The sequence below is a fragment of the Musa acuminata genome, chromosome BXJ3-6, assembly GCF_036884655.1.
Source record: "Musa acuminata AAA Group cultivar baxijiao chromosome BXJ3-6, Cavendish_Baxijiao_AAA, whole genome shotgun sequence".
Taxonomy (NCBI): Eukaryota; Viridiplantae; Streptophyta; class Magnoliopsida; order Zingiberales; family Musaceae; genus Musa; species Musa acuminata.
Genome location: NC_088354.1, coordinates 3,484,163 through 3,500,923, shown reverse-complemented (window position 1 = coordinate 3,500,923; position 16,761 = coordinate 3,484,163). Strand labels below are relative to the sequence as shown.

Sequence of the window (16,761 nt, the reverse complement as noted above, 5' to 3'; positions counted from 1 at the left end):
GCTAAAAGAAAGGGGAATAAAAAGTCAAAGGAAGTGCAAGTCTTCCTCTCTCCCGCTCGTTCTCGTCGTGCATCGCTCGCCACCCAACCCGCCACCTCGGCAGCGATCCCAGCGTCATTTAAACTCCCCCATCTCTCCCTCTCCCTGTCATCGACATACGGGTCATTGGAGGTAATCAAGCTGCTTCTCCTGTTTCCTTGTCCTGTCCTCTCCTCTCCTGTTGGTGCATTGCTTTTCTGGTTCTCACTTGGATGCAGTGGCAAAGATCTAATCGTTGTGTTTTTGGATGGAAGTCAATTAGGGCTTTGAGTTCCTACTTTTGCTCTTTAGATTCTTCTTCTTCTTCTTCTTATGACTTGTGGTTGCTAATGCTCGACACTTGACCAGTTTTCTGTCAATTACCAGGTCCAGACAAAAAGGTCAACATGGCTGAAGTCATGTCCGGACCTCTGGACCATCTACAAAAACATGGTATGTCAAGATGAGATCTTTTTGCTTCTCTTCCATTTGTATGTTCGATTCCATTTTGTTCATGATTGTCAGCGAGGCATATAAAGCAACACTTCCTCTGACATGTAGAATTTGTCATGCACTCAACCCACAGAAATCTATAACCAAGATTTCTTTTAATGATCTCAATTATGTAACATAGATGTCGAGAACTCCGAGGATGAGAGGAGAAATAAGATCGAGTCTCTAACGAAGAAGGCAATGAATGCCTCCACAAAGTACAGGAATTCTTTGAACAGAAGAGGAAGAAGGAGCAGCAAAGTCATGTCTGTCTCCATCGAGGACGTGCGTGATGCCGAGGAGATGCAGGCTGTTGATGCCTTCCGTCAGATTCTTATTCTGGAGGAGATGCTACCTTCTAGGCATGATGATTACCATACAATGCTCAGGTTTTCCTCTTCACTTGGACACATTACTCTTGACTTCACAGCTCAAATCCATGGAGCAATGGATACTCAGTGTGGCGTCTCTGTGGTGCAGATTTCTCAAGGCCAGGAAATTTGACATTGAGAAGACAAAGCAAATGTGGACTGATATGCTCCAATGGAGGAAGGAATTTGGAGCTGACACAATTTTGGATGTAACTCCTCCTTTTATTGACTGTTCTACCGGCTTCAACTCATAAGATTGTAGCTCTGATACGTGTTCCTCCTACTAGGATTTTGATTTCAAGGAACTCGGGGAAGTCTTGGAATACTACCCGCAAGGCCACCATGGAGTCGATAAGGAAGGCCGGCCTGTGTACATCGAGAGATTAGGCCTAGTTGATGCCAACAAGATGATGCAGGTCACAAACATGGATCGCTACGTCAAATACCATGTGAAGGAGTTTGAGAGGACCTTCGTCGTCAAGTTTCCTGCCTGTTCGATTGCAGCAAAACGGCACATCGACCAGAGCACGACCATCATTGATGTGCAAGGAGTGGTATGCATCAGATGCCTTGTTTTCCCTTCTCAGATCCTATCCTCCTCCGGTGATGTTCACGAATCAGAATGTGTATGGAATGGCTTTTGATGACAGGGAATGAAACAATTCAACAAAACTGCAAGGGAGCTAATTAGCAGGATTCAAAAGATTGATGGTGACAATTATCCTGAGGTATATATGCAACACATTTACTTACTGTACTGATGGCATTTCAAGTGATCATGAGGTGTGATTCTTTCCCCAACTGCAGACTTTGTGCCGCATGTTCATCGTCAATGCAGGACAGGGATTCAGACTGCTTTGGAACACTGTCAAGTCCTTCCTTGACCCAAAGACCACCGCGAAAATCCATGTAAGCTGTTGATAGATACCATGGATTGCATTCAGTACAAGAAATTAGATATCTGATGAGAACTCCCCTCAGGTTCTTGGAAACAAGTACCAGAGCAAGCTGCTTGAAGTGATTGATGCCAGGTATCTTCCAATAGATGATGAACAAATCTTACTGCAAGCTTTTGAGAAATAGTTGTGTTTGATCATAAGTCTTTTGGGATTTACAAGTGAGTTGCCGGAGTTCCTTGGTGGCACCTGCAACTGTGAAGGAGGTTGTCTTCGATCAGACAAGGGCCCATGGAAGGACCCTGAGATCTTAAAGGTGAGGTTTTCTTCTCCTCCGTTTTTGCACTAATTGTATGCTCAAAACAATTGCATTAACATTTTAAGCACGATTTCGATGAATTCACGGCATACACAGATGGTTCAGAGTGGTATGGGACAATGTGGAAGGCAACAAATGACTCCTGCAGTTGAGGAGAAGACCATTTCTGAGGATGACATTGTGTATTCAAAGGTGATAATTAATCACCATTTCTTCCTGTGTTAATGTTCATTGGAGCTTCATGTTTCTGATCACTGACAAAAAAATTTCCCCAACATGAAGAGGCACGAGTCTTTCCGAGGGCCATCTGCCTTTGCTGCTGATGAAATGTCCTCTGCTTCTCCCAAGATGTCAAGGAGTCAGATTGAGCACCCACAATTGTCACCTCTTCATGAAGAAGTCAGCAATACAGAAGCTGAGGTAATCTTTAGTTGTTGATTAGCACCACAAAAACTAAATTAATCTTCATCAAATGAATCAACTTGGAACAGAAGTAATATTTTCCCTTTGTGGATTGAGCCAGAGATACTGACTGGAACTTCTTCCTGATACATCTGTTAAGCAAAAGTAGAACTCCATGATATTACTGAACTCATCAAGAATTCAGTATCTGAAATTTCAGGAACACAAAAGGATTCAAAGTTCCAAGTGAATCAGACTTGCAGTTGCTATTGATCTTATCATTTCTAACACTAATACCTTTCCAGAAGAATTTGGACGTCGAGGCTGCACTCAAGGAATTCCCAACCTACTCATATAATGATCTGATTCCAATTGTGGACAAGGCTATGGATGCAACCTGGAAGAAGCAAATGCTTAGTCAAAAGTTTGCCATGTCCAAAGGTCCATATCATCATCATCCTTAGCCGATTACACATTGGAACTGTTGAGATTTCCACTGATGAGTTTCCAATGATCCACCTTTCACTGCAGGTGCCTACAATCTATCTGAAATCTACAGAGGACCAGATGGAGTCAGCAACCATGTGTTGGCTGGAGTTATGGCCTTTGTCATGGGACTTGTCACCATGATCCGCGTAGGAGGCAACACCGTGCCAAAGAAGATGTCTAATGCAGATATCGACTACGCGAGGTCTCTTGAGTTGGCCGGCACGATGCTTAAAGGCCAAATGCAACAGAGCGAGCAGTCTGCACCGGCCGTCTCAGCTGCTGAGTTCTCTGGTGTCGTGAAGCGCCTCAGTGAGCTTGAAGAGAAGGTGGCTGAACTCAGTGCGAAGCCTGTAGAGTTGCCGGCTGAGAAGGAAGAGATACTGCATGCCGCTGTGAAGCGTGTGGATGCTTTGGAGGAGGAGCTTGCAGCAACAAAGAAGGTAAGAGAGCCTGAAAAGTATCAAGCATACAAATAACAAGTACTAAATCTATTTGAAGAACCTAAGCACTGCAATCTTTCCCATCTACTAATCCTTGTGTGATAAGAGAATAGGACAAAAGAGGCTCCTTTTGTGATGAAAAATGTCCCAAAAATATAGAAAGAACAATACAACTATCTGAGGCTTCTACTTTTCTGATGTTTTGCAGGCTCTGGAGGAATCTCTAGCAAGGCAGGAAGAATTTGTAGCTTATCTTGAGAAGAAGAAGAAGAAGAAGAACAAGATGGTGAGTTACTACTTGTCCATGTTTTGAATCAGATTCTTCTTCTTCTTCTTCCTTAAGTTTTTTATGCAGGGTGGAATCAAAAGACAGTTTAGACTGAATATAAAAGCTTGTAATTCTACAAGAAGAGAGCCAAACAAATTCATATCAAAATTACAAGATAGCATAATATGCAAAAATGAACATCTAAAACATCCCTAAAACATGTAGAACACTGTGCTTAATACTGTGTTTCTTAACATACTTAATTGTTTCCTTCAACTGCAGAATCCATTCTGGTGAGCTAAGAAGAAAAAGCTCTGCTTTTATGAAGTAATGTGGTGAGAAGAAGTCGGAGAAGATTGCTTTCAACATATAGAATTCAATGTACTCCTGTATTTTGTCTTTGCCATACTGATCCAAAAGTTGAGTTCTAATATATAAATCGTGATTCTTTCTTTCAAAATCATATTGTGTGAAGCATTGTTTGGTATCAACTACTGATAAATTGAATAAGACAAGCATTTATATCTTATTCTTCTGTAAAACAGTGATGGACATCAAGATAATCTCCATGTTTCTACCCCTATCTTCATTAAAAGATCATTCACAGCCTTCTCATCAGCAAAAATGTCGGTTTTACGTGATCTCCTCAGATTGCTGGGAAAGATTATATTTTCATAAACAAATAGACTAATTCCCGTGACTCAAACCCTAGTCATCAAGGCTTGTCCTCGTTTAGTTTTTCCACCAAGTATTAAAATCACATAAATTTCTTTCTCATGCCTAGAAAGATTGCAGTGTACCACTAGAAATTCCATATTTATCCTAGCATTTCTTTCAATTTTTTCTCCTACAGTCTCCAATCTTAGTTTCATCAGGTCAAAATAGATGTGGTGTATGCCCATTGCTAATCCACTCACCTCTCTGATGCCCCCTTGGAAAACATGTCACTTGTTGATCAACCTGCAATCTTGGCATTCCTATTCTTAGCCCGTGTCTCCTCTCATGCCAATGTCTAACAATCTCTCCGAGCTGAGAGGATCCGAGTCCCGTCGGAAGAAGACCCGCTTAGGCAAACTTCCCCGAGAACTCTTCGGCTCAAGCAGGGAAGCGACAGGTTTAAGACGGGCGTTATAGCTACCGCATGACTTCCCCTCTTCTCACGAACAGGAGCAGAAGCGACATCCAAGGCATCGCCTTCCATTAGCATTGGCATAAATACTTATATATTTTAAATATTTTCTAATCGATATTTTTTATTTCATTTGTTTTCAAATAGTATATCTAATTAAAAATATTAAAATTATTCTTCAATTTTTTTTTTGTATATTATAGTATTTTGATCTGTTATAATGTTTTTTATGGTGTTTTGGCCACCACAACAAAAACACTATAAAATCGATCTAAATATACTCTTAATCTCAGCCAAACTAATCATAAGCAATAAAAATATAATATTGTTATGATCTATGAACAATAACTAACAGAGAGACATGATGCTACTTATAATGTTTTTAGTATATCAATAGAATATTGTAAATACTATTGAAAAACACAAAAAACGAGTCAAATAAAAATATTGTAACAGTTTAAAATGGTTAAAAAAACAAGTGAAAATTTGATGAAAAAACTTTTGAAGGATATTTTAGATATTTATTAAATTAAGGATACTATTTGGGAAAAAAATAAAAGAGATGGTACATTTTGAAAAATACTCAAAATATGTGTATTTTTCAGAGAAATTGCCCAAACTTATTGAATAAGATATTAAGGCTGTGTGAAAGAATTATATATATTTTTACAAAAGATAAATGATGAAGACATGATTTAATCCCAGTCAAGGTTTTATATTAACTTAACAATAGTATATACAGGTGATAATAGCCTTAATCTTGATAGATTTGTTCAAGAAACAAAACAGATGAAACTATTTGCAGTAGGAACAATTTACAATATGAGCTCCTTATTTACTATCAACAAAGCATCAGTCACAAAATAAAATGTTCTTTCCTGACAACCATGAGAAGAAATTCATCCTGCTTATGTACATGAAAGTGCAGGATCCAATAGGAACAAAAACAAAACCTTCTTCCATGAGCAAGTGTAAATAGAAAAGAACTACGTCTGTCGACCTCCGTAAGCAGTCATTCGTGTCCTACAACCAAGAAGATGAAGAACTGAATCATCCAGCATCGCCTCGCAGCATAAAATATATGAAAAGAGCTGCAGTTCCAGCGAGACATGCACCGAGGATAAAACACTGTGAGTGACAAGCTGACTGAAGTGCTGGTACAAGCATTCCCATGCCCCTGTCAATTCCTCGGATGAAGCTACGGTCGTCAAGAGGTGCACTGGAGGACTTCTGAAGAGTAACATCATTTGATGATATTGCCCCCAGTAATGTCATAGACACAACTGGGCAAGATCGATCAGACTCGGAACTTGGATTTGATTTTGCGTTGAACTGATAAGAAACTGATGATGTTACAACTGCAGACTCTTGGTCGAGTGCCAGCCCTGAACTGAAAGTCTGATTTTGACTTCTATTCAGATCAAGATGATGACCTTCATTGCCAACCTTTATGGTGTGGTTGACTGATGCGGAGTTCCTCGATGCCACTTTGCTAACCTGAAGTCTAATCCTGCCAGAGGGAACTTCAGCTGAAGGTCCTGCACGGCGTTGTCGAATCTGGATTCCAGTATCAATGCTCTTGTATGAATTGGTGGAAGCCGTGTGACCAAATGTAGGATTCTCTTTCTTAACATTTGCATCCCGGGAACTTCTTCCATGAGTGGAAACATCATCTCTGGCTCCAGTATTGGACTTCTGAAATGAGTTATTGGAATCAGATTTCAAGATATTACAGGCATCATCTTCTAATAGGTAGCCAATGTTGCCATCAGCACTTTGATCAAGATGAGAATCCACTGGCTCCTGCTTTGGCACAAGAGAACTGACATCTGCCTGCAAAATCTTAAAAGAAATGGAATAAAGTGTATGCACTAATGATCATGATATACAGAATTGTGTACCATAAAATTCAATTTCACATACTCATTATAAAAAATAGAGAGTGCATAACAGAGCAGAAAATGAAAAGCTACATGCCTTAATTCAATCAAAAAAAATCTCTTCAATTAACACTTGTATTTAAAAGCTGAAAGCCAATTATAACTCTATTCATTTCACACTTTTAATATTTGTTCGCAGTTAACTTCTCAGTCAGTTTAAATCATGCGGCAGATGGACATTCAAATCAGACAGTCTGATAGCTGTTAAGTGTTAACAATCAGCGATAAAGGAGAAACGAAACAACAATTGGACTAATAAAAGCTTCTGATCTACCTAATACTTAGAAATGAAAATTCTCCATCTTTAGTGAGTTATTCCTTTCATTTTTTAGCCTATTATTGAACTCTTAGATATAAGTAATGAATGTTCCTAAATATCCTGTGACCTCTACTGAGACTAAAATCCTACCTTAAAAAAATTTACTGATGCTAGTCTATGTTAAGACTAATTCAAATAGTTAGAATTAGATAAAATAAAAGATAAAAATTTAGATTTAAAGTAATAGATGAGGATGAGAAGATTTATTAGGATATGGTAGATTTTTTTTATTATTTTAAAAAACTTGTATTCTATCTTTTAATCAATATAAATAGGTGCTCTTAGTCTTTCTACTATTCTCTTCTCTTTCTCCCTGAAGTTCTGTAGTAAAGCCAACAAGTACGGTATCAAAGCTTATAGTGTGGTATCAGAGCCTGTATCAAAGCCTAGTTCGAAGAAGATCGACAAGAGTACAACGATTAAAAAGAAGGGCAGACTAGTAGATCCAGAAAAAGAAAAAAAAGAAGATGATAGGCAATGGAGTAAGTGTTCCTAATCTAACTTCTTCATATCTTTAAAGATGATAAATATCAATTTTAGGCTATTAAGATGAAAGCTCTATTTATTCACAAGGATTATGGAATTTGGTAAAGAATGATTTTGTTGAGTATGATCTACAGGATCCTAATATTATTAAATATCAAAAAGATCGAATAAATGAGAATATGCAGAAAGATGCAAAAGCCCTCTACATGTTATAACAAGCAATAGATGAGTCTCTATTTTCTCGAATCATGATGGCATCAACATCAACAGAAGCTTGAAAAATATTAAAAAGCATATTTAGAGGCATAGACAAGGTAAAAATTTCAATACTTCAAATTCTTCAACGTGAATTTAAAACTCTTATGATGAAAGATCCTGAATCTATTACTAATTTCTTCTCAAAAATCTCTTCTACTGTGAATCATATAAGATCTTATGGTGAAAACCTAAAAGATCAAACTGTAGCAGAAAAGGTTTTGCAAGTTTATCTCCAAAATTTGATATAATTTTTATCGCTATAATAGAAACTAAAGATATAAGTACATTATCTATTGATGAATTAATGGACTCCCTTTTAGTTCATGAACAAAAAGCGAATAAATATTCAGATGAGACTTTAGAACACGCTTTACAAATGAAGATAGATCAGAAGAAGAACCAAAAGAAAAATTCAGAAACTAATTTCAAGGGAGAGATCAAAATGGCAGAGGATGAGGCCGATAAAATGAAGGTAACAAAGAAACCTACCGATGTTTTTATTGCAAAAAATTGGACATATTGAAAAAGATTGCTGGTACAACAATAAAAATCCAAATGTTCCTCACTACTCTTATTGTAAAAAATATGGCCATCTTGAAAAGGATTGTTGAAATAAAAATCAGACAAATTATTATGAGGAAATATTTTTTTTATAGCATCTGACGAAAAATATTTAGATATGTTTAGTTTTTGGATAGTAGATGCAGTAATTATATAATATGAGACAAAAGTTTATTCCAAAGACTTGATGATTCAGTCAGATTGACAGTGCAAACGAGAAATAACAATAAGGTTCAATCGAAAGGAAAAGGAACAATTACTATGAACACCAAATCTGGTAAAAATTTTATTGATGTGTGATGTTTATTCTTGGTTTAAAACAAAATCTCATTAGTATTGAACAATTGATGAGAAAAGGATATTATGCTATTTTTTATGATGAAAAATACTTGATTTATGATAAAAAAAAAATTTGATAAATTGATAGCAACTATGAGGACGATAAAAAACAAAGTGTTTCCCTTATTATTTTCATATTTCTCCTTACAAACTACTGTTATTGATAAATCGACATTATGACATAAAAGCTATGATCATCTGAATTTTTGTGGGTCTATATAAACTATCTCATATGACAAACTCTTTAAAATTCAAACTGATACGAAGATGCCTCAAAACAAGGCTAAAGTTGATAAAAGTTTTGATGAGAGCGATGAGAGTTCTGATGAGAGCGATGAGTTATAACTGAAGAAGCGAACAGTTTCGGAATCTGTTTCATCTACCGCTGGTAAACCTCTTACAAAGTCTGCCAAAAAGGAGAGCACCAACTATGATGCAGATGACAGCTCTGAAGAAAGTTCTAATTATGAACATTCAAAAGGGTAACAGGCTAAGAAGTCTCAAACATCAAAAGACAACAGTGGTTCTGACGAATCTTCTAAGGAAAGTGAAGGTAAGCAACCACTGAAGACTTCGAAGAAAGTTAAAGATGCAAAAATGATAGATGCAACTTTGAAGAGTGAAAAACAAACTGCTACAAAGTCTGAAGTAAAAGGGCCCAAAACTCTTGTTACAAGTCAGACTCAAAACTATTTAGAAAATCCACTAAAACTTAAAAAAGACTTTCAATCCTTTGAAGATCATGAAGACTTGCAAACCTATCGAACTAATTGATAAAGGAGAAATTCAAATGGATTACTGCGGCACCAAAGACCAGTTTGTCGATATCTTCACAAAAGCTTTGATAATTTTTTTTTCTCCAAAGATAATTTTAAGTTACAACTATTTGAATTAAGGGGGTGTATTAAAATTAATTCAAATAGTTAAGATTAGATAAAATAAAAGAAAATTTTAGATTTAAATTAATAGATGAGGGTGAGAAGATTTATTGGGATATGGTAGATTTTTTTTATTGTTTTAAAAAACTTATATTCCATTTTTTAGTCAATATAAATAGATGCTCTTGGATCAATCAAAAGCATTGCATATTAGAAGTACTCCTAGTCTCTCCTACTATTTTCTTCCCTTTCTCCCTTAAGTTTTATAGAAAAACCAACAAGTGTGGTATCAACGCCAACAGTCTAAATACCTAGGTTGCCCTCCACAAGCATTCAAACCTAGAACCTCTACTAGATGAAGGGGAACTAATTGACAGGGTAATGCCCAGTTAAAAGTCTCAGACTATATTAAAAGAGACTTGGACATACCACTGCTTCATGCTCTAGTCTATTAGAATTAGTGCCGAAGTTCGGATCGAAGAGCCCAGCAACCCATGCATCTAAATCTTCCATGTCACTCGAGTGACTAGATGATTCCTTGCAGACCACCGGTTCAGTCTTCTCATTTTCCAATGGCCAATCATTCTTCTTAGTAACACGACAAAGAACAAAGGTACCCTGCAATAAGAAACAAAAAAGAGTGATTCCAGAACTAACCACAAGAAAATTATAGGATACATTATTGATGAATTAGATTCGACCTGAAGCCCTTAAATCTATATAGAGTGATGTAAATAATGTACGATATCAATGATTGAACAACCAAAAACATTTTCAAACATAACTTTCCAGTAGTTTTTTATGCTAACATCTGATGAAAAAGAAGAAAAATTGGATTGGAAATCTCATACAAAATAGAATATATATAAACCAAAAGGACTCATACAGGGAAAATGGTGGTCTTAAATATAATATTATAGATTCATGGTGATCACCTCCCCAAAAAATGAGAAAAAGAAGCATGATGATTGGTCCGCAAGAATATTTGGTCAGTGCCACAGAATATGAAGCCTACTCACTTCCAGGCGGTACAAATGATTGGCTTTTGAAAAACAGGGTGAATCAGGCCATGCACCCTGAAATGACAGTGTGGCTGCTTGCATCATGCAGAAGATTTCTCTGATAAAATATTGGGGCCTAAATTGAAAGGTTTAGCATTTCTTAGACTGACACTTCATTTTATTCCATCTGTGCAGATTAACTTCTTTGGTACAAGCTTGCTACTTCACCTTCTTCACTTAGGCAAGCACCTTTAATTCTAATAGCAAACATGTTTTATTCAAATTATCATGTCATTCAAAGCAAAAAATATTACCTTCAAACCAGGAGAAGCTTTGCACTCTTTTTCATCTAAATCATATTCATGCATAATCCAATCAGTACGTTTTCCACGTGGAGCTCGACCTTCATGATATACTAGAGTTTTCTTGGTTCCTATAACTCGATTTTGAAACTTGACATTCCGATCATTCCCTGTGGATTTCCAATAACCTTCTTCTGTGGCCCTGTTCGAGCGAGAACCAGCACGGTATTTTCTTTCACGTAAAGTGAAAAAGTGCCACGTGTTATCTCTGGAAGGCACATGACACTTTGCTGCAAAGTGAAAATAAAACAAGGAGAGAGAATTTTTAGATAAAAGAATATCCAGGTCAACCTGCAGGAGGTAAAAATATACTAGATAGTATTAAGTTTATCAATTCTCTCAGTTTCAAGAAATAATACTGGAGCAAAATATTAAGTAAAGTATCATAGGAGCTTGGAACTATCAGAGATGCAATGATGACATCAGAGTCTAGAAACAAGGATTTGCAGTCCACATCAGAGTCATAAGATGTTTGGAAGTATCACAGATGTAACAATCCACATGTTCCTAGTGTTTCTTTAACATGGATTTGCAGTCCTACTGCAGATTTATAGACCCAAGACTAGTAAGACATTCACAGTTCAATTGCTGATGGTCCCCTCCAAAAAATTCAGATGGTCCATGTTAGCAAGATAATCCACCTCAGAAAGCATCAGTTCAAAATTCTTTTGGATCAAAAATTGGTTATTAACAAAAATTGATATAATTATCATATCTACTATAGAGAGCATTAACCTGCAGTAGAAACACAAAAAGCCAGGATATGTAACAAAATTACCAGGTAGATCCCATGGTTCATGCTTATATATGTCCACCTCTGGTATAATTTCGTCAAAGTTGTGTCCTTGTGTTTTTCTCTTCAAATAATGGGAGACAAGTTCAACATCTGTTGGATGAAAGCCAAACCCAGGGGGCAGAGCAGTTAAGGTCTCCATCCACAGCAGCTTACTACATAGGAACAAACAAGTTTCATTAACACCAGATGTCAGTAATACTGATAACAAAATGAAGTTAGCATATTCAAATGACAAGAAACTTCATAGATCAACACCAACACTAATATAAAGTAATTAGTATCAGGTAAGTATCAAGGATAGACCACTCAGATCATCATTTGTTCGGAAAAGGGCAATAGAAACCGGAGCCAAGAAATAATTGAGTTGCTCTTTGTACATACTTAAGAATGCTTTTAACAAAACAAAGATACTATAGCAGGCTGATGTAGCTTGATAATATATTGAAAATTAAAAAAGTTATTGTAGCACATCATAAAGAAAAAAATCCATATTTAGTTAAACTGGAGACAAGGTTCTCATCCAATTGTGAGTATCATAGGCCTGAGATCAACAAAGCAACCAATACAAAAGGAGACATGGGCATAGCATTAGTTTCACAAACCTCAGCAGTAATTAGTTCAATACATAACAACCATTATCACTTGGAAAAATTATCCCATCAGATTTAGTGGTGTACAATACCATTCATGAATGGTAGAAAAGATAATAGTCTGAACACTTCAAATAAATTTCAATAAAGAAACGCCTAAAAGTAAAGGTTCTTAATGCTGATTTAACTGATAGACATGGAATCTAAAGAGGACATTACTGGCACTGTCAGTATCGTGCATAAACCACCACTTTGAAATCCACAATTACAGAAAATTTCATTAAAGTCAATGTTCATTGTAATTACAATAAAGTTAACAATGGGAAAAAGGCTTCAACTTCTTGATAATGCTAATTAATGATGAAAAAGTATATTCCACCCAAGCCTCAAATCTAATATAAGTTAGCAGATTAATCTGAAAATAAATATAAAACAAAAAATATATTCAAATATGTTATACAAACAATTTCATCTGAAATGAAAACATATCAATTTATCATGATCAGTATCAAATAAACGATAAACAAAATCGTGCATCAATCATGTGCTACACGTCTTGATGAGATACATAACTATCAAAGTAACATAAGCGTACATCGAACACCCGATAGTTGCACCATCCTAATAGTGGATAGAGAAACATACTCCATAGCAGTGTCTGCCATACCGAATCGTACCGCCCGGTACGGGCGGTACGTACCGGTCCGATAGGCCAACGGTACGCGGACTGCCCGGTACCGAGCCCAGGTCGAAATACCGGTACGGTACAGTATTGCAAACCTTGCTCCATAGAATAGGTTTTATATTATCCCAACAATGGACACAGAGAAACCATGTTGCACTCCCAATGGAGTAGTGTCCCTCACTTGCTCAAGTGAGGACATGTTCCTCCCAATAGAAGATGGAGGGATCATCTAGCCATCATGTATGATGATCCGTTAATCCCCGGAATCGTCCTACCAATACTAGCCTTCCAGCCCTTGCAAAGAAATAAGGTCCTCATCTATCATATATCATAATCATTCATTCTCATTCATTTCATTCATCAATTCATGCATACGTTCAAGGAAGTCATACAGTGAAATACCATGATAGACTATGCTGGGTACATGGCATGTGAGGCTCAGTTCATTAGCAACACTGCACTATAATGGGTCGATAGCCCCTTTTACAAGGTTACTTCCAATGTCAACCACTCACCATGGCCACATATGTCGTAGGGTAACAATATCATCAAATCGTCCTTAGTCTCAAATATTTAAAATCGCTAATCATTTCAAATTATAAAGCCAAAAAAAACCTTTAACTTCATTAAATAAAGTATGAGATGTCAATCCCATTATAATCCTTAATTACCTAAACCATAGTTGAATTGATCCAATTGTCTCAAACCAGACTTAATTCACTTATAATCTCATTGAACCACAACTCAAATCCTCATAAAGCCAATCTAGGACTAGAATTGCCCCAAATTGGTTCAATTGGACTTGATTGATTCTAATTTGAGTGAAACAAGATTGACTCAATCAAAATTGCCTTGGAATAACTGGGCTAGGTCAAGTCGGCCCTGGTTTGATGCACAAGAAAATTAAGTCAGATTTGAATCGGCTATGGTTCGATGCATAGTATTGGGCCGAGCTCAAATTGGCCCATAATGGCCTAGACCAAGGTCACATGTGATGCATGTGCCAGCACAATAAAAGAGGGCAGAGGATTGAACTCCGCTTCGGATCTAGGCTGCACTGGCCCATGCCAGCCGATTCAGAAGGTCTATGACGGGCCTATCTAGGCTAGCTCATGCCCAACTTAAGCCAAACCAAGCTACAGGCTTAGGTGCAAACAGCATCGACCTCGAGCCGAGTGTATCCCAATCTACCTCCTACACCGGTCTACCGAGCCAGGCCATGCTTCTATGTCACGCTGAAGCCAAATCCGAACCGTTGGCTAAGTCGCTAGGTCGGGCAAGCCAGCACCACAGGCTCTTAGTCCCGCAGGAACAAACCACTGATTGGGCTGACCTACACCCGAACAGGACCCAAGCACATATGACTGTCCTAACTGAGTCCAATCAGCAGTCTGACTTAGGTTAGCTCAGATTGACTGAATCAAATCCCTCAGTTTTGATTTCATTCAATACTTTAAATACTTAACAAATTAATACATGTAATAGACAATCTCATTAAATTCAAACATAAAATTTTAATTAAATATTTTTAATTCAAATTATTAAGTAAACACATGAAATTCATCAATTAATCAATATGTTAGTCTCAATATTTGACATGCTACCAAATTCTTAATTCAATCAGATTTGAAATGCAAAAACATGAATTTTATGAAATTTACTAATAATATAAGTTAGTATGTCAAACTAATTAAATCAACTTAAGGGCAAATTTTCATAAAATTCATCAAATTTATTAATTGAATATAATTTCATATTTAAATTAAATTTATGGTATCATAATTCATGATAATTTCAATATCAGAAAATATTTAATCATAATTCAAAATTTCTAAACTAATGAAGTTTACATCATCATAAAACTAAATATTTTAAGAATATATAGAAAATAAATTGAGAAAGGGTGGAGGACCTACTTTTCAAGATCCTCCTCTTCCCTCAAGTACCTCCCTACTATCAAGCTACCGATGACGAATAGAGGTGGAGCCTGACCTCCTTTATGTAGGTGAGGAGGGAGGGTTCCCCTCAAGGAAATAACAAATTTGATTTTCAAATTAATTAATTAATTAATTAAATTCCTAACTTGCGAACACCATTAAGGAAATATATTTTGATTATTTTCTAAATCATATTACACTAACAGGGAAATGAGCAATCCAAATAAAACAAAACACTAATTATGGTAATTTTTATTTATGGAAAGAGGATAAATATCTTCGTTGATCACAAGTGCAAAATGAAGTGAAGATAAAAATGGCATGCTTAACTAATGACATGCTTACTCACATTTATTGTTTGCATCTTTTTTTTTCCTTTTGGTCATTTTTGTTTATTTAATCTCCTTAGCACTTGCCCGTGATATTCTCTTTTATCTTATTTGATCATTTGGAAGACCTCGTTCAATGTATTTGCCAAAAGAAGTTACAACTCTTCAGTAGAAGTTAGAATGAATCTAGGCCCAAAATGCTGCTTTGCAGTTAAAACAAAACTATCCTGATATGTTTCAGCACAAGATGACCTCGAAACAATGATCTCAACCCTTTTTCAATTAAATATAAACAGAAATCTATTCATAACCTGAAACTTTGAAAGAGAAAAAAATAGCTGGGCTTTTATTAGCATTTCAGTAGTAATTATTTTTATTTTTCTTCCTATTTAAACGATAACTGGTGACCAATCTGTCATTGGTAGCAATAACTCAGACAACACATCCATCGGACTGTCATCACCTCAAATTTTTAGAGAGGAATACTTCACCCTCCAAACATTATCTCAGAGTTACACCTCCTCCTATGGTAGATAGAGTGAGGTTTCGCTACATATTCCAGATGAACTTGTTCGGGCATTTCCATTGTTTTGTTGCATTCAAACTAGACGTTATTGATTCCTTTTTACGTTTTCTCCCGCAGGATTTGCTGAGAACCAACAAATCCACTAGTATTGTGGATAATCTTCTCATGCAATAAACCGAGCACCGTTAGAGTATATAGTTATAGCAACCACCAAGGTCTGTGCAAGCTTTGCAACTTACAGTGGCAGATATAGGCGAATACAAGTGCTCTTGACACTGCTGTGCCGCACAAATTCCTTGACAATGTCCTTTCTGCAGCTCCATCTCGTTCGTCTTCATCATCTCACTCCTCCCTTTTGCATTAACATCCCCCAACACGCAATTGACTGATAATGACCCAAAAATCGAAGTTTTGAAAGGAGGGGGAGATTTTTGGTATTGAAGATCGTACGATGATTCGATCAGATATCGATGGAACAACGCACCAAAATCCAAGAGCCCAACCTAACAACGGAAGGCATAGGAAACTATCGCTGACCTCTATCCGATGGATCTGATGGAGGAGGGGGAGTGGCTGTTGGGGATTCAAAGCCCTTTTTCTTCTGCTTCTTCCTCCTCCTCCCACATCGTCATCTATTCCTTCTTCCTCCTGCTTTCTTAGGAGGTCGCGGTCGTGACGGTGTCTGCGCGTCGGAAGTCGGAAACCGCGTGATGAAGCGTTTTTGTGGGAAGCTCGGAAGGAGAATCCATCCGCGGCAATTCTTCGAGCTTTGAGACACGAGTGCCAAAATGGACGGTGGGATTTTCATAATAACTTCGAATCCGACCCGCATAACTTGGGTCATAATTGGATCCGATTTGATTGAGAGGTGATCGGATTTGGGAGTTCGCCCTGATCCGCTTCCATCATACAAACATATAATTTTACGTA

General features: G+C 37.0%; 2 protein-coding genes and 1 long non-coding RNA gene across 6 annotated transcripts; 1 reads left to right on the top strand and 2 right to left on the bottom strand.

Moving 5' to 3' along the window:
- The first annotated feature begins 100 nt into the window (after window positions 1-100).
- On the top strand, window positions 101-4,178 carry LOC135640621 (phosphatidylinositol/phosphatidylcholine transfer protein SFH12-like). The gene is made up of 15 exons (XM_065155275.1): window positions 101-171; window positions 406-471; window positions 653-899; window positions 991-1,090; window positions 1,169-1,435; window positions 1,532-1,609; window positions 1,689-1,790; window positions 1,863-1,912; window positions 2,000-2,093; window positions 2,193-2,288; window positions 2,379-2,516; window positions 2,804-2,939; window positions 3,030-3,427; window positions 3,636-3,713; window positions 3,978-4,178. The coding sequence occupies exons 2-15, from the start codon at window positions 426-428 to the stop codon at window positions 3,990-3,992; spliced, it is 1,845 nt and encodes a 614-aa protein (XP_065011347.1). The 5' UTR covers window positions 101-171; window positions 406-425; the 3' UTR covers window positions 3,993-4,178.
- LOC108953215 (uncharacterized) lies at window positions 608-4,876 on the bottom strand. 2 transcript variants are annotated; one of them, XR_010497409.1, is made up of 5 exons: window positions 4,613-4,876; window positions 1,881-3,437; window positions 1,635-1,795; window positions 1,328-1,553; window positions 608-1,247 (listed from the first exon to the last, which is right to left on the bottom strand). It is a non-coding gene; the product is annotated as an uncharacterized LOC108953215 (long non-coding RNA). The 2 variants fall into 2 exon arrangements; XR_010497408.1 differs by having other exon boundaries at window positions 1,881-3,409.
- A 762-nt stretch (window positions 4,877-5,638) lies between these two features.
- LOC135640474 (NAC domain-containing protein 74-like) lies at window positions 5,639-16,572 on the bottom strand. Of its 3 annotated transcripts, none has more exons than XM_065154938.1 (5): window positions 16,369-16,572; window positions 11,747-11,916; window positions 10,921-11,198; window positions 10,035-10,223; window positions 5,639-6,666 (listed from the first exon to the last, which is right to left on the bottom strand). In XM_065154938.1, the coding sequence occupies exons 2-5, from the start codon at window positions 11,901-11,903 to the stop codon at window positions 5,875-5,877; spliced, it is 1,416 nt and encodes a 471-aa protein (XP_065011010.1). In that variant the 5' UTR covers window positions 11,904-11,916; window positions 16,369-16,572; the 3' UTR covers window positions 5,639-5,874. The 3 variants fall into 3 exon arrangements, with proteins under 3 accessions (XP_065011010.1, XP_065011009.1, XP_065011011.1); XM_065154937.1 differs by having other exon boundaries at window positions 16,071-16,571; XM_065154939.1 differs by having other exon boundaries at window positions 5,639-6,657; window positions 16,071-16,570.
- Between the last annotated feature and the right edge of the window lie 189 nt (window positions 16,573-16,761).

What these genes read in the sequence shown, in the direction of transcription:
- LOC135640621 (XM_065155275.1), top strand. Translation starts at nt 426, where the DNA reads ATGGCTGAAGTCATGTCCGGACCTCTGGACCATCTACAAAAACATG. An exon ending in CTTGAAGTGATTGATGCCAG is followed by an intron (nt 1,913 to 1,999) that starts GTATCTTCCAAT and finishes GGGATTTACAAG; the next exon opens with TGAGTTGCCGGAGTTCCTTG. An exon ending in AGGACCCTGAGATCTTAAAG is followed by an intron (nt 2,094 to 2,192) that starts GTGAGGTTTTCT and finishes CGGCATACACAG; the next exon opens with ATGGTTCAGAGTGGTATGGG.
- LOC135640474 (XM_065154938.1), bottom strand. Translation starts at nt 11,903, where the DNA reads ATGGAGACCTTAACTGCTCTGCCCCCTGGGTTTGGCTTTCATCCAACA. An exon ending in AAGCTTCTCCTGGTTTGAAG is followed by an intron (nt 10,224 to 10,920) that starts GTAATATTTTTT and finishes TTCTTATTGCAG; the next exon opens with GGTACCTTTGTTCTTTGTCG. An exon ending in GACTAGAGCATGAAGCAGTG is followed by an intron (nt 6,667 to 10,034) that starts GTATGTCCAAGT and finishes ATTTCTTTTAAG; the next exon opens with ATTTTGCAGGCAGATGTCAG.